The sequence below is a fragment of the Apteryx mantelli genome, chromosome 3 (genome assembly GCF_036417845.1).
Source record: "Apteryx mantelli isolate bAptMan1 chromosome 3, bAptMan1.hap1, whole genome shotgun sequence".
NCBI classification, from domain to species: Eukaryota; Metazoa; Chordata; class Aves; order Apterygiformes; family Apterygidae; genus Apteryx; species Apteryx mantelli.
Genome location: NC_089980.1, coordinates 81,100,530 through 81,116,041, shown reverse-complemented (window position 1 = coordinate 81,116,041; position 15,512 = coordinate 81,100,530). Strand labels below are relative to the sequence as shown.

Genomic DNA, 15,512 nt, shown 5'->3' with positions numbered 1-15,512 from the left:
AAGGAGAAGGAGAAGGAGAAGAACACCTGAAGTCATTTTTGGGTATCTAACCCTCTAACACAGGGAACTGCAAGATCTGAGCATGCAACAATCCCACCTCCGTGTCCCTCAGCTTGAGTTTTGTGGGAAGGAAGACTGGACACACAGACTAGAAGGGAACTGCTCTGTACTCCTGTTAGGTCCCCAGTCTAGACAACTGCAAACGAGGACCCCAGAGCAAGCTGTGGTGTGAAACCAGTATTCAGTCTCTAGAGATAGCTTAAAAGTCCACCAAAATCTCAATGTGGAATTCCAATAAAACATTGCCTGCAGCAGCAAAGGATACTGTGAAAACGTATCAATGTTTTATTAAAAGAACTGAGATGTCTAAATGGGAGACCTGTACCTAAATGCCTGCATTTGCAGATTACTTCTGCAATCCTGATAGAGCTGAGCCAAGCTCACACCTCAGTGCATTTGAAATCCATGCACCACCCATTCCCCAGTCTACATTTATAGGACTGAGACTTCTAAAAATGTAGTTACAGACACCACTTTCTTTTAGAACACATCTGCTAGAAGTGGCGGTAATGAGCTCCTCTGCCTTAGTATAGCACTTCTAGCATTTTCTGGCAAAAGAAATCAGAGGGATTCAAATTCAGAGCCCTTACTTCTCAGTAAAGAATGCAAGCACTAGACTGTCTGTATGACTGGACCTGTTGTGGCATAGAAACTGGAAAGGAAACATGCAGGAGCAGACCTTCCCTTTGAAGATGTGCCATGGTGCAGGAAAGAAATCAAGGGTCATGAGGTCAAAGGAGGGATTGAGCACAGCCTCAGATGCTTGCATTTTGGGTTTGGTGCTGATCTCTGCCTCTTTGGTATTCTTAAGATGAAAAATCCTTTTGTTTCAAACTGCTAGCACATTTGGATAAAACAGATCAAAAAGGAAAAGGCTCAAACTGAATTGATATGGCATCTATCAATGGCCTGAGGGGGGGGGGGAGTCATATTTCAAATATTGTTCATGGTTTCTATGTTTTACTCTTGTTTGAGAATAAAATAATTTTTTAGTATCTCAGGGATGTGCCCAGCAGGGGAAAAATTGTTTCATGCCTAGAGTTAGTGGCAGGAGGCACGGGGTGTCCAGGAGCTGGATCTCTTTGCAGTCACTTTGCTTTCACACGTGATGAATATCAAAGCAGTGAAGAATTAGATTTGTGCCTTTCATAAGACTGTCATTACAGAGGATTTTTTTACTTTTTTCCCCCAGAAGCTACGCTGAAGTCTCAGTGGCTTTCAGAAGGCATACTTAACATTGCCACATAAAGTGCATTGGACGGAAGCCCAAATTAGCAGACATCCCAGATATGGAGACTCTGAGCAGTGTTTACCAACTACTGTGCAGTGCACTTCTGGGGTCCTCCTGACTTCTGCCCAGCTGGCTCACCACTCTTCCGATCCTGACAGGAGTGCAGGCAGAGGTCCATCCGCACCTGCCACTGCACTTATGACTAGCTAATTTCTCTTCTACACACACAATGAAAAATTATTATGCTATTGTACCCTATTGTGACATCTGTTTGAATTTTCACCCTGGCCACTATTTTTCTGATGGCATATACTGCAAATCTTAGGAGAAAGAAAAGACCTCATTCTGACTATCATTGCCAATAGCATTGCTCTGATCAAATGATGTTATTCAAACTTAAAATGACAAGGAGTAAGTGAAAAAGAACACGAAGACCATCATTTACATTGCTCTTTCAGAAGCTGAGCAATGTGTTTGTATTAGAAATGCAACAAAAAGATGGATAGATTAGCCAAGGAATTTGGTCTGCAGTTGACAAAAAGCCACATTACCTGCTGAGTACAAATGTGAGTAATAAATCTTAGCTGGGCAGGGAAGGACATTAAATAAAGTAGAATGATGAACTAGAAATTGTGATGCCCAGATATCAGAGATACTCTTAGCTGTGTTCTTTATTCCTTGATAATGTGGAGAAAGAACAAATTCCTAAGTTAACTGTATTGCATTGTACTGACAAGAGCTATCATTAGCTCTTGTATTAGGAATTAGTTCCTACAAATACTATTCAGATAGGATTTCCTTAGTAGTCTTCAATCACAATGACTCCAGTTAGTCACCTATCTTTCCTTCCTAGACCCTTTCTAACTCCAAATCACATATTTCCAGTTAATATAGCAAAATATGTTTATCAAGGATACAAATCCTATTCTCAGGGATAATGAATCCAGATTAACTACTACTCCAGAGACCAGAATTGAGCAGCATCATCTTTTATGCTTTGAGGGGAAAAAAAAAGTCATTATTTACTTGTGGTGGAGATTGTTCAAAAAATTTTCAGTGTCGTGGGAAAATAGAGATAAATTTCCAGCAGTGAAAATTTCACAGAAATGTCTAAACATAGTAAATATTTTCCTGGAGAAAAAATATTTCAAGTTCAGGATGATTGTGCTGTTCTTAATCTGGATCACCGGCAGTGCTTTAATTTCACAGGTCCTGACCGCTCTGAGGGACTTTTTTCCCGAACTGTTTAGCAAATAGAAACATTTTTGAAGCCTTGAAAATGCCTGTGGTATAGGAAGACCATTTTCTACCCAGCACTAGTCAAGTCCATGTAGCTTTACAACTCAGCAGTTGCTAGGAGCAGATACTTCAGAAGGCAGTTTGAAAACAGTCAGTAAGCGAGTATTTCTTCCACAAATTCTCCTGTTGTTTTCTTATAGGAAGAAATTGTGTCCTGAGGCAAGAAGTTTAACTTCCTTTCTAAATATGCAAAAATTAATTATGGAAACTTTGGCTAACCTGGATTGCCATATAAATATCCAGTTCCTCTGTGATTTTTCTGAAGAGCCCTTGACTTAGATTTGTGGTTTTCAGACTTATCATGATCACGTTAATTAATCTTGAAGGTAATATTTTCCCTCCAGTATATATTACATTCCTTTTGGTGACACAAAATTTTCTTTGCCATCATGATTTCCTCTCACCTCACGTATTTCAGTGCATCGCAGTCCCTTCTGATCCTGAACAAATCTTATGTCGGCTGAACATTTTACCACATTACTATTTCCGTCTTTTCCTATTAATTAAGGAATATAACAAGAGTCCAAACATGGAACTATACGAGATTATTCCGTAAACCGGCTGCATAATGAAAACAAATCATTTGCTTTCTCTCTTGTAATCAGATATTGACTTCCCTCAAAGCTATCCCTCTTAGGCTGCAGCTATTTAGTTACTGCAGTAATTCCTATACTGGAATTTGCCAAAGGCCTGTTTAAACCATCCCATAAAAGCTGTGCTCATTGCTTTATTTAGGCATTCAAAGACATTTATTACAAAGACATGATTTCCCTTAGTAGAAACCATTTAGACTAGACTCTGTCATATCACTCTCCAGATATTTATTGTTGTTCTAATTTTAATTATGATTTTACCAATTTCCTGACTGTTTTTTCTGAATAACCCTAAAGTAATTTAAAATATAGTATTTACTATCCTGGTACACCTTGAGACATTAACTGTTTTTAGTTGAAGTCAGCAGAAGTTTTGTCTGAGTTATTTCATTTATTATGGTTATAGTCATGTAAGTTATGGTAAGAGAAGACAATGTGCAGACTCATCCAAGGTCAGGTACTCTGTGATAACTACTCATAGGCATGCTGTTATGCTGAAGTAAAAACTACCTCATGTAGGCAGCTACAGCAAAGCAGCTGGCATTCACTAAGTTCACACTGTCTTTGCTCATCTCACCATAACTTGTCCATCTGCTCATAGCTTGAGAAGAAGGTATGATTTTACATATTTAAGAAATATATAAAGTGATCTTTTTCTCTCAGGTCTTCCTAACAGATATTTTTCTCTCTCTCTCCCACTCTTTCTGAGTTCAGAATTTCTTTTATCCATGTCAAGAGAAATTTTAATCATGTTAAGAAAACGTAGTTAAAAGAACCAGTATAGTGAGCAACAGAGAGGAGAATTTAGCCTTTTAAATTGGCTGGAGCATCAGTGTTTAGAATGAGTCTCATAAGGTAGTAGGAAACACCTTTCCTGCCCTTTTCCTCCTCTGGTCCAGGTTTTAATGAATAGATTTGGAGAAATATCTTCTAATTCGATTACCTTCATGTATTTTATTATTAATAGGCAAGGAAGATGCTGCAGCTGAACTCCCCTGCATAACCTGACTGTCCTTTTTTGTACCAATTTATAAGATCTAGCTGTCAGATCTACTAAGAAAATTTTCATTCACTAGATATGCAAAAAAAAAAAAGTTACAATATTTTCTTCTTCATTACACTTAAACCCAGCAATGCATTAATAAGAAGACACAAGCACATTGTCTAGAATGAAGGTGATACAAGTGTACTAATTCTGCTTCAGCACAGACTATTTTGCTCCCAAATTTATTTTTATTTCAGGGAGTTGTCCCGTGGATATCAACGAACAAACCTCATGGACACCTCTGGCTTTTGAGAAAAAGGAACGGTCACTTGGATTTCTTCTCTTCGAGGCACCTGCACAGGGGGCAGCTTCAGTGGACAGTGCCCTCAGAGCATAGCATTCATCAGTGTTAGCCACAAAAAGCCTGAGGAGTGGTGGTTAGACCTTCCGCCGGCAAGAGTTATCTAGGTCTCTTATCTCTCCTCAGTGTGAAAGCATGCAAATCTCTTTCTCTCACTTTTCAGAGAGATTGCCCAAAATACAAGGTATTTTTGGAGAAAGGCAGTTTTTCACTGAATCTGTGCAGAAAAGAGTGCAATGCTTTTAGGACTAGAGAATGGCAATAAACCTGACAGATCCTGACTCTGTCTCACCTAGGGAGAAGCAGACTGCCGCAGTCAGAGAAAGTCCTGGTTTCTGGGCTCAAATATAATGTGAAACAAATCATATTATGTAACTAGAATTGTGTTTTATTGCATAAGCATGTATGAATACATGAATACATATGTATTCAGATGTTTCAGAGTATGGTTACTGAGAGCTGAAAGACCCAGTATTTATCAGTCTCTGCCTCTGGGAAATACTTTAAGTGTCAGTAGGCATACTGCCATTTACTAACATGTTCTGACTACTGCATACATATTTCTGTACATACGCATACATGCTATTTCTTGTTTGGTTTGAATAAATTTCCTTAAAATAGTAACAATAAAATAATAATAATAAAAAAGTATCAAATAACAAGGACAAAGTTACACTTAATAATTTGTAGTAAAATTTGCCTCATCCTTAATATATATGAACTGTTTTTCAGAATTAAAACCTTAGATACTTCCTTTTATAAAATGGTACTCATTCACATTATGTATTTCATTGCTGTTCCTTTTTTCTTATATTCTAATGTTTATTTAAGATTTTTCATAAACATATGCTGAATCACAATGGGAATTCTATATCTCCCAGTATGTCTCAGTCTTGTGTCATTTGTTGGTGTCTGACTTATAATGCTCTGATGTTTCCTTGACGTATTTGGTATGGGCAATGTTCAGCAATCAGGTTTGTAATGGATGGACCACTTGAATATGCTGCCACTGCATTTTTTATGCACCTAATACATTCACCTTACAGTAAGGTTCTGCATTATTCAGAATTTTCTATTGTAATTCTATACCCAGTTTGTGTGAACTCAGCTCCCATATTTCAAAAATGTGTTTTTCTTAGCATAGGGGGTTTTACTGTGGTCACTTCTATTAATGATCTGATTTATACTAGATTCAGCAGACCTATCTAAAGTGGCAAGTGCTACTCAAACAATTGCTGTTTCTCAAGGTGCTTTTTTTGCTAAAATGAGATGTCCATTAAAAAAGCTTCCTGTGTACTCTCGACTGGCTAAAGAGAGAACTGCTGTTCATAAAGGTGACCTGTTTGCACTTCCTTACAGGGCAGTGGCCACAAAATTTCTGGAACACTTTTCCCTACAAAGGCTTTTCTCAAGCTGTCTGTCTGATCTATGTGACATATCACTTATCACTGTCAAAAAAGAGAGGTTTAATGAAGCACAGCATCCCACACGGATGCTGAAAGCCACTTTGCGCATTGGGGTTACACTCTTCTGCCAAAATGTCAATGTCCTGTCATACAAATTCAGTATCACCGAGTTAGTTGTAATTGCTTTGGGAAGTGCTGCATTCATATGAAGCCCAACAGCTAAGAAATGGCTTATGAACATCTGTCACACAGAAAAGAAAAGACAAACAACTTTTAAGAACCTGGAGCCACTGAGCTGAACCTCGGTCTTCAAAGTTAGCTTGTATAAGATTTGCTGTGTCATGAACTTTGGTGACTGGAAGACGAGTGAATCTTACTATAGATTTTTAGGTCACTTGACAATATGCATGTATACAACCTGAGATCTTCCCATTTGAGCTACAATTTTCTGTTGAAGCCTTGCTCCAAAGGCCTTGAAAGATCTGCAGCCCTGCTCAGACGAGTCACTATACAGATCTAAGATACCACAAGACGAAGGTGGTTGGCCTGATAATGGGCCTGACAGCACCTAATCCAAATATTTAAACTTCTTACAGAGTCAATTAGATTCCAAGAGAAATTCAGATTGCTGTGAGCCATCAGTTGCTCTCAGTGAGCTGTTCAAGGCATTAAGCACATAAATAGATGATGAACAAAGCTGCATGCTACCAAGAGGAAAACTGAAACTCGTTTGAAATGCCATGTCTTGGGAATCTTTAGTGCTGCACTTAAACAGCCACTAATGTGCATCTCACTTAGGAAACTGCTAAAGGTTGCGCAGACTCAGCACTTTTAGTCCCCACTAAACTAAGGCATTGCTCATCTGAATATCCTGCTGTTATTATAAAAACAAATCAATTCTAGTGCAGACTTCATCCAAGCCAATGTCCTTTATCTGGGCAATCTCAGGTGTCTCTAATGTGCCCTTGCACTGTGGCAGAGTTCACTCAGCATATTCTGCACCAAACATTCATATCTTGTGTCCTGACAAGCTCTGAGCTATAAGACAGTAAGGTGACACAATAACACTGGATCTTCTATCTGTCTCTTACAGTGTCTTTATATATGGTTAAAAAAAAAAAAAGCTTGCCCCAGGTGCGGCAGTCTGTATGATATGAAAGTTCACTGGAAACATAGATCATATTTTCTACTGCTATAGTACAAGGAAAATCTTGCATGTGTCCTATCGGCTAGTATGGGAATAGAACATTCCTTTGCTTGACAGAACTTAGTTTTGGGACTGGAAAGGAGCTCTTACTCACTAGTTGCGTTATTGGCTGATCAAACTGAATTAACTTAGCCCGTTTTGAATATTTGCTTTTTAGTAAAATTGCATGGGTGTTTGACAGTTCACTTAAACTAATTCACTAGCGGCGCACCTAGAAAACTTTTACAGATATGTATTATTTCTTTTTATTTTTCAATCTTTTGTAACAAATAGTATTTTACTTTTATTATTATTAAATTTAAATAAACACCATTTCAAACATGAGACCTGAAATATTTACGGAGAGCTGCAGATAAAAATTAGATGGGAAACACGATAGTCAGACACTAAATGGACTAATCAGTGTTTATCTTCTTATGAATCTACCTACGTTTCAGATACATTTGCAAGAACCTAGGTCACCTGAAGCTCAAAATATAAAAGTTGCGTTGTATTAAACCAGTAATCAGCAAACCAAACAAAAAACACACTTCAATACTTACTGCTGACTAAAGTAAACTAAGAGAAAGGGTACAATACTAACATCCCTATTTTCCTCTGTCTTTGACCTTGGACTGACTATCCAAGTCCATCTGCTTTGACTGCTTTAAAGAATATCAGACTATTGAAGCTCTAGTTCCCTTCATAACACTTAAACTTTCATGTTGCTTTAAAATGGCATCACTGTGCAAAATAACAGCTTATTTCTCCTATTCTACTATATACTTCCTACCTGTATTATGTGAAATAAAAACTTGCAAACTTTGTCTTTCATAACTTTGTTAGAGAAAATACTGCTCAGAATTTCTAATGATCCTTAGGGAACATGTAAGATAGGAAATAATATTATTCAATTAGCTGAAGTACTTTTCAAAAGCAACTGGAAATTTTTAAGACTGACTACTGTTCCTGTGATTGCTATTAGCTAGTAAGTTATTACATATTCTTATCTGTGTTAAATTATTTATGCATTTAACCCAAGAGACTGATTTTTCATAAGCAAGTGGTATTTAATCAATATGCAAATAGTGTTATAGTAAATCTAAGTCTTGTCTGAGTTAAGTGGATATGAATAAGTAAATTTGAAAGTGTTTGGTTAATTATAATTACAATTTTATCATTGTCTAAGAATCCATATTTTTTAGAGGTCAGGTACTATATATATATTACAATTGATCTTTATTTGACAGCCAGTGCTGACACTTTCAATGTAAGAGCGAAAAACAATGTGCTATAGAAGAAAAGTAAAATACAGTCTGAAATGGAAAAATGGAAAATGGAAAAAGAGAAAGAATGAGATGAAATTAAGAAAGGAGAAAAGAAATCCCTGTAACTTTGGGGGCTATGGAGTACTACTGTTATTACTTCTTATATAACCTCATATGTATATGTCATTTATCACACAAGTAAAAAACAATCTAAAAAACAATGTCACTGCAACAGAGGACGACATTCAAGGATATTTGTGGATGAGTAAGTGAATAAACTAGGATTTCTTTGGAAATGCTTGCACAATAGATCCATTTTCTCTACTGAATCTTATGCTAAGGCTCAGCTCAGCCAGGATTATTACCTTTTTCCTTAATGAAAGTTGAATTCTTTAGTTCTTTTCCTTTTGAAGACTCTGAAAAAGGTATCAAACACAAAAATGGAAGCAGAAAGTTAGTAAAATACTAATATTACTATACACTACTACACTATACACATCTGCACTATAACGAACGTGCATAACACCAGACTAAGAAAAAGGTGCAGAAGAGAAAAGTTTTAGGAATTTGAATTTCAGTTTATTTCAATAAAAGGTTCAGCTTAGGATTTGAAAACAAACCAAAATAATTTCCACTAAATTATCTTGAAAAGATTCTGCAGTTCAAACCATGCTCTTATTATCCTGCAGCCTGTCATTTAGGTCTATTATCTGAATTTAGGTAACAGCTCTGTTACTAATTCACTCTCAGGAATAGAACAACATTTCAGCAGGAGGATTGGCTATGTGGGTCAGACAAAAGTTAAAGAATGCCGTAATAAGATCATTATTTTATTATTTCTGAATCATGTAAGAAGCTGCTCATTTCAAGGTATCAGATCTGCTAAGTGAGAAGAAACTAGGTTTAGTCCCTTTTCACCAGAAACCAAAGTATGTAGAAGCAGCACCAAGGTACCAACAGACCCTTTCATGAGGACAACTGGTTATTTCCAAACGATGTTATGATGAGACATTACCCTTTTCCTTTAAGACTGCTGGAGGCTTCACATCTTTTCTTTTGCCAGGCTCTGGAAAGAAACATTTAACATTTATCAGAAGTCAGGGTAGAGAAATAAGATGACACATGAGAAGAAAGCAAGTCAGACAATTTTGATATGCAGAGAGGAAAAAGGATGTGATAATTAAATGGCTTTAACAGCATGGAAATAAGGAACAGGACAAAACAAAGAGGTCATTCATTCATCCTTTAAGACTTGGATATGCAAAACCTTCCATATGTCATTAGTTCCTTTGTATTTGGAGGAAACTGTTAAGCTGTCTCTCAAGTAGAGAATGAAGAATAATTTAAAAAGAGGACAGCAATTCTATAGAGCAGTTGGCATCAATGGATTTGCCTTTTGCTGAACCCAAATAAAAAATTAATCCACACTGATACAATTAAAATATTAGGAATGCTGGACCTGAAAGCCAGAGGTTGATAAAGGTAAGTGGAAGTTTTCTTTATTCAGGAGTGACAGAAGGGCCAGTTACTCATTCAGTACTTTGTATACTTTTAATACCATAGAGGCCATGCGGATATTGCCTGCGAACAAGATTTCACCTCCTACATATATATAGCCTTTTAAAATCAGAGTCAAGATGGGTATAAAATAAGAGCAGTATTCATCCTTCGGAATATACATTCATATATTTTATGTCAAGATGAAGAATATACATTCATATATTTTATGTCAAGATGAATAGTCCAAGAACATAACTGTATCTTTAATTTTTCTGCAGTGTATGCCAAATTATTAAAACAGATGAGAAAAACATTGAAATTCTAATTCTCTCTTTCTTGTACATGACAAGTGAGTGCTCAAGGACAAAAGAAAATACAGAAGTTGTCTAAACACAAATAAAGAAAAAATACGATCTTGGTGGGCTGCCCGGCTGAGACGCAGGGACTGACAGCAGTGAGAAAGAGGAGAATTCTGAGCCTCACACAGTGCCCTGGCTTCATTCCACCGGTGATTTAACAAAGAATAATAAATTCCTCTCTTGTAGAGATACCCCAAAGTGCATCATCACATTGTGGTATTTCTATTCAGTATTCTGCCCTGCTCCAGCCATTATAGGGACTGCACTAAATATATCCAGTTCTCAGAAAACTGGGACTTTACCACAGTTTGGACCTAGGATGTGCCTTTACAGCTCAGGAAGCATGCACAATTCTCCTGGCCGTTGCTGTTTCCCTGAAATGTTTGAGATGTTTCAGTAGTCTCCAAAAAGTAGGAAGTGCCCATGAATCCTATAGTTCTTAGTATTTGTCTTTGATATATGGCACAATGCAACAATTAATGTTTTCTCCAAATAGGCACTATCAAACTATGCATGCCTTCTTTGGTGTGCACTGCCAGTAAGCCAACCCACTGCATCTGGAAAGATTAGAGATATATATGTCCATCTTTGCCAATAAATCAAGAAAAAAAATGCTGACTTCTTTCAGTCACCTGAAACACCTGGATCTGTCAGTAGCCTCAGTCAATCTCATTCTCAGTCAGCCACATAATTTAGCTATAGCCATTAACTATGCACTACAGATAAAGTCCATGGATTTTCTGAAATTTATGGTAAAATGTCATATACCAACAAATATTTTAGATTTCAGTTGTTTTGAATTATCACATTAAAATGCATAATGATCCTTTAATACTTAATCAAGATAATTCATTCTACTTTATTGAAAGGAAATTTCTTGATTTACAAAGATGTGTGAATATCGTGAAGTGCAAAGCCAGGCCAAAAGCTTGATTCTTCCCTTGCATATAGTGCCAATTTAGCAAAAAATTCAAAGATAGACTTAACAGTAAGCACCCAAATAATTTCCTCCCCAAACAGTATTTTTCTTTAAAAATACGTTTCTTCTGTGCTTGAATGTCTCTAATGCAGCATGAAGTTCTTATAACCATCTATTATCATGGGAATGTGCTCAGGTGGAACTGAGGCTTGAAGCTCTAAAAGGAGAATTCATAGGAGCAGCTCATGTGGATACCAGCAAGTGTAAAACCAGCAAAAGTGTTGAAACATCTTTTTGGCTGTAAATGTTAACATGGATGATTTCAGTGTTTCTAAAATAATGCTTTCCAAAGCTTCCATTTATTAATTTCTAGGTATCTCTGGTTATAAATTCCCTAGCAAATAATTTGGTGCAAGAGCAGCTCATTAGGTTAAAGCAGCTGTGCCTACATTTCCATAGTATTCATTCTGTGCAGTCTACCGTGGATTAGATTCAATCTGGTTCCCTGGCATGACTGTCCCCAACACACATGTGGTTCAAGGTTATGCAAAGGAGCAATCATTATTTCAGACTATTACATCTTTCTTACAGGTAGGGGCACATTTGCTCTGAGCCTGGACTTGAGGGTCCGGTTCAGTTTTCTCCAAAAAGAATCTAGTTCATGCACATTGAAGCCACTCTGCACACACAACTACTGCAAGGAAAGCAATGGGATATTCAGATGATCTGCTTTGGCATTACACTACTGCTCCAAACCACAGTGCTAATGCAGGTGTAAGAAATGAGCAGGTGAGTTAAATAGCTCTTGGGATGTGTCTCTCTCTAACAGCTATAAAAAGGAGTCTAAGGTGACTCTCTGGAATTTAGACAACTCATTTTGACTGATTAATGTCAAAAAGTGGTATAAAAATGCATTCAGTATTTCTCTCAGGATGCATTAAAAATAAGCCCAGATGTAGTTACCCAGAGGCCTTTTGGTAACAGTTCCTAAGAGCATTAAAATTTGCTGTCAAAAACAATACCATGGATAAAATTAACTAAACAGGAACGAGAATGAGTTTGGTTTCCCATCCTTGTATACTTATACTTGAGATCTTTTCCTGGCATTAAATAGTCATTCTGATATTCAGTTACAGAATTTCTTAACTTCTTCACTTACCTTTCTCCTTTGTTCCCTCCGGATTCTTGGGATTTTTTCCTTTCAGAGACTCTGTGGGGAGGTAATTAAGTTTTTGAGACTTAGAGGATAGGACCTTCCTTCTAAACTTGAAAGAAAAACCAACATGTTATTAAGATCAAGACTAAATTCATGCACATAAATGGATGTAGCTTTGACCTTTCTTTCCATCCTTTCTACTTGGTCTGTGATCACCTTACATTTCCTCAAATGCAATAGTGTTAGTTATTTTAAGTCACTATATCCATGGAGAGCTTCACAGAAAGAAGTCAGAAAGGAGAAGGGGGAACTGCAAGTAATGCTATAGGATTGGAGATTCTTAAGGCCTTATCCAAAACTTCATGAAGTTGGAAAAGGTTCTTCTATTTTCTCAAATGGACTGAAGCTCAGTTCTTTGCCTTAGTCCTTTAGGGACCATGCATTTTGGGTCAGCAGGTACGGGAAAACATACATTACATTGTATAAACAGTTAACATATGACACTTTCTGAAAGCAATATCCGACTGACTCCTTAAGTGTATGTATCAGTGAATGCTAGGATGCAATTCTTTTTTCTGAAGTCAGGAAATAATTTCATAGCCTTATGAATGTCTGTGATTTGAGTGAGAGAATATTACAGCTTGCAGGATGCTAAGTAGACCCAATTATATTTCATCTGACCTAAAATACACCTAAGTGTCTAGAAAAAACTTCATATCATTTATTAAAAAAAAAAGCAACTAAATATTCAGTAAAAACATATTAAGCTAAAAGAGGATCCCTCCTAAAATAAATTTAAAACTCTGAGCATCCTCCTGGCTGCCATACTACCAGAATGTGATCCCACTTATCCATCTGGCTTTTAGTGTGATTTGTAACGCTATAACTTCACTTCCAGTGTGGCTGAAGCCTTTGGAGAAATCACACCATTCGGAGACAGGTACTTAAATTAGAAGCCTAATCTCCACAGCAAGAGATGGGCTCCTTCAGAGGATTGAGAGCAAACTTCTAGCGTGAAGGCTCTGAACTCCTTTGAAGGAGCCTCTGCCTCCCCCTGTGCTGACTGTACAGGAAGTCTAGAGGCAATACCTTCCAGCTGGCCATTTTGCCTCGCATGTCTGTCTGTGGTCTCAGAGGTTCAACAGCTGTTGTTACAGCCACAAGGACAAACCCTTCCCCTTGGGCGGAGGGCTTTGACTCATGAGTTCTTTTGTCACCCATGTAGCAGGTCTCTCTGAGATTTCCCATGTTTTGTAGCTCTTAAAGGAGATTCAGCACCTTCAACCCTTACAACTTCAGCACTAGTGCAGGATGCTCTCCACCATGCATTGATGTACCCTCTCTGTGAGCCAAGGCTACAGAGATACACAGTGCTACTTCTCCTCCAGAGAGCAGATCTTCATCTTTAGGGGTTTAAACAGGGGTTCACTGGAGACTGTTCACACTTTTGCTCTTGACTGACCACTTCCTTGCTGGTCCCAGGAGAGAAACTAAAGCTGGCATAATGCCAACATTTGTCTCCCTGCTTTCATCCTGCATCCTTCTCCATAGGTGAGGCTAGGGCAGGATAGGAGGATGGTATAGAAAGACATGGCTGCAGCAGCATGTGAACTCTTAAGGAAAAAGATTTAGTCTTCATGAAAATGGCAGCAACAAATCAGGAGGCAGAAATAGGAAGAAATATTAACTGAAAAGTCACTGCTTTAGTCCCTTCTATTTAATATCTGTCGGTGATTTCATTTCCACGTGGGTGACTGTCACAACATAATTTTCTACTTTTAAAGAAAAAAGTGTGTGTTGTAAGTTAAGATAAAAAAAATGCTACAAGCAAGATGTTATTTCATTTTATATTTACTTTAAAGGAAGCAGATGCATTGCATAGCAAGTGCAAATCAGCACATTTGTTTTGTTTAATGACAATGTGCTATTATGTGTATGGCAAGAAAGAAATATACACTGCTGAATTATTTCCCCTACCACCCCGTGTAGAGGCATAGAAATAAATAGACTTATTCCCACATATAAGTGACATAAGTAAAAATGCAAAGATATCCCAAAACACAACAAAAGCAAACAAGAGGGAAAAAGGGGTATTTGCTTGAAAAACAAATCATGCAACGCAGAGTCAGAGTGAATTTGCATTATCTGTACAGCACACATTGTCACTTTAATAACTCAGCATAGTGCAATTCTAGTGGCTTTCTTGGAAAAAAAAAACAGTGAGGAGATATGTATGGTCTATCATGAGCTTTAAGAGTTAGAGACTCTGGATGAATTAGTTTCTGCTCTGATTAGTTGGCTAAGATAACTACCAAAAAGACTGCATGGCACATTATCCCAAAGAGTTTCCTTGGCCTGCCATTATTTGAACATGCTCATATCAACAGAAAATCAGCTTTTACATTAGTTATTGTAAATGGGCTTCTTTACTTCAGGAAAGAGCTAAAAAGCTCTTTAAATTCAGAAACAGTCTTGAGATGCCCTTTATCACAGGACAATAGAAGAAGGTATATTCTTCCAGTGTTCTCCTTAATTGCTGCCAATAAAACCAGACTCTAAGATTGAAGATATTTTATTCACCTCATAAAATAGATATGGTAACATTGTGAGGTTATGATCTATAGAGTGTCCTAGTGATCCCTCCAAATTCAGGGATTTATTTTTCCTGTCTCTGCTTTAAATAAAAACACTGTGCAACAGTTCAAGAAAGATAGCCTGTTTTATGATAGTGTTTCTGGTCCAGGTAATATTTCACTTTCTTGTTCATCCAAACTTAGCCCATTCTTCAATCAGAATGAGGTATGATGATGCTTCTTTTATTGCAAAAGGTGCCAGGGGAAGATTAATCATTACAAGTTTTTAACACTTCATCTAAAAAAGTTCCTCTACTTGGTTTTACAGGAATAGTAACAAACTCCCAAGATACATAATTAGGATTTGTATGCAATCTTAAAATCCTTACTTTCCCCTGTCCTTCAATAAGTGACAAAAAAGACACACTTTAAGAAGCAGATTGTAAGATAGCAAGTTGCTAAGAGTGAAAAGAAGGTCCCATTAACCTGGTTAAGCTTTACTGAGGCCCGCTGAGAAGCCTTGAACTGGCAATGGGCAGAGGAAAAAGTGGCACAGAACTAAGGCTTGATTAATTTAGAAACTATAGTTTGGGCAAATATGGCATGTAAGATGAGG

The 15,512-nt window shown here is 37.3% G+C and overlaps 1 protein-coding gene across 1 annotated transcript in view; it reads right to left on the bottom strand.

Annotated features, from left to right (window-relative positions):
• Window positions 1-15,512, bottom strand: part of TRDN (triadin) — a 262,339-nt gene that overhangs the window by 54,600 nt on the left and 192,227 nt on the right. The window contains 3 exon segments of the mRNA XM_067294583.1: window positions 8,755-8,805; window positions 9,405-9,455; window positions 12,327-12,377. Coding sequence (XP_067150684.1) covers window positions 8,755-8,805; window positions 9,405-9,455; window positions 12,327-12,377 — 153 coding nt within the window.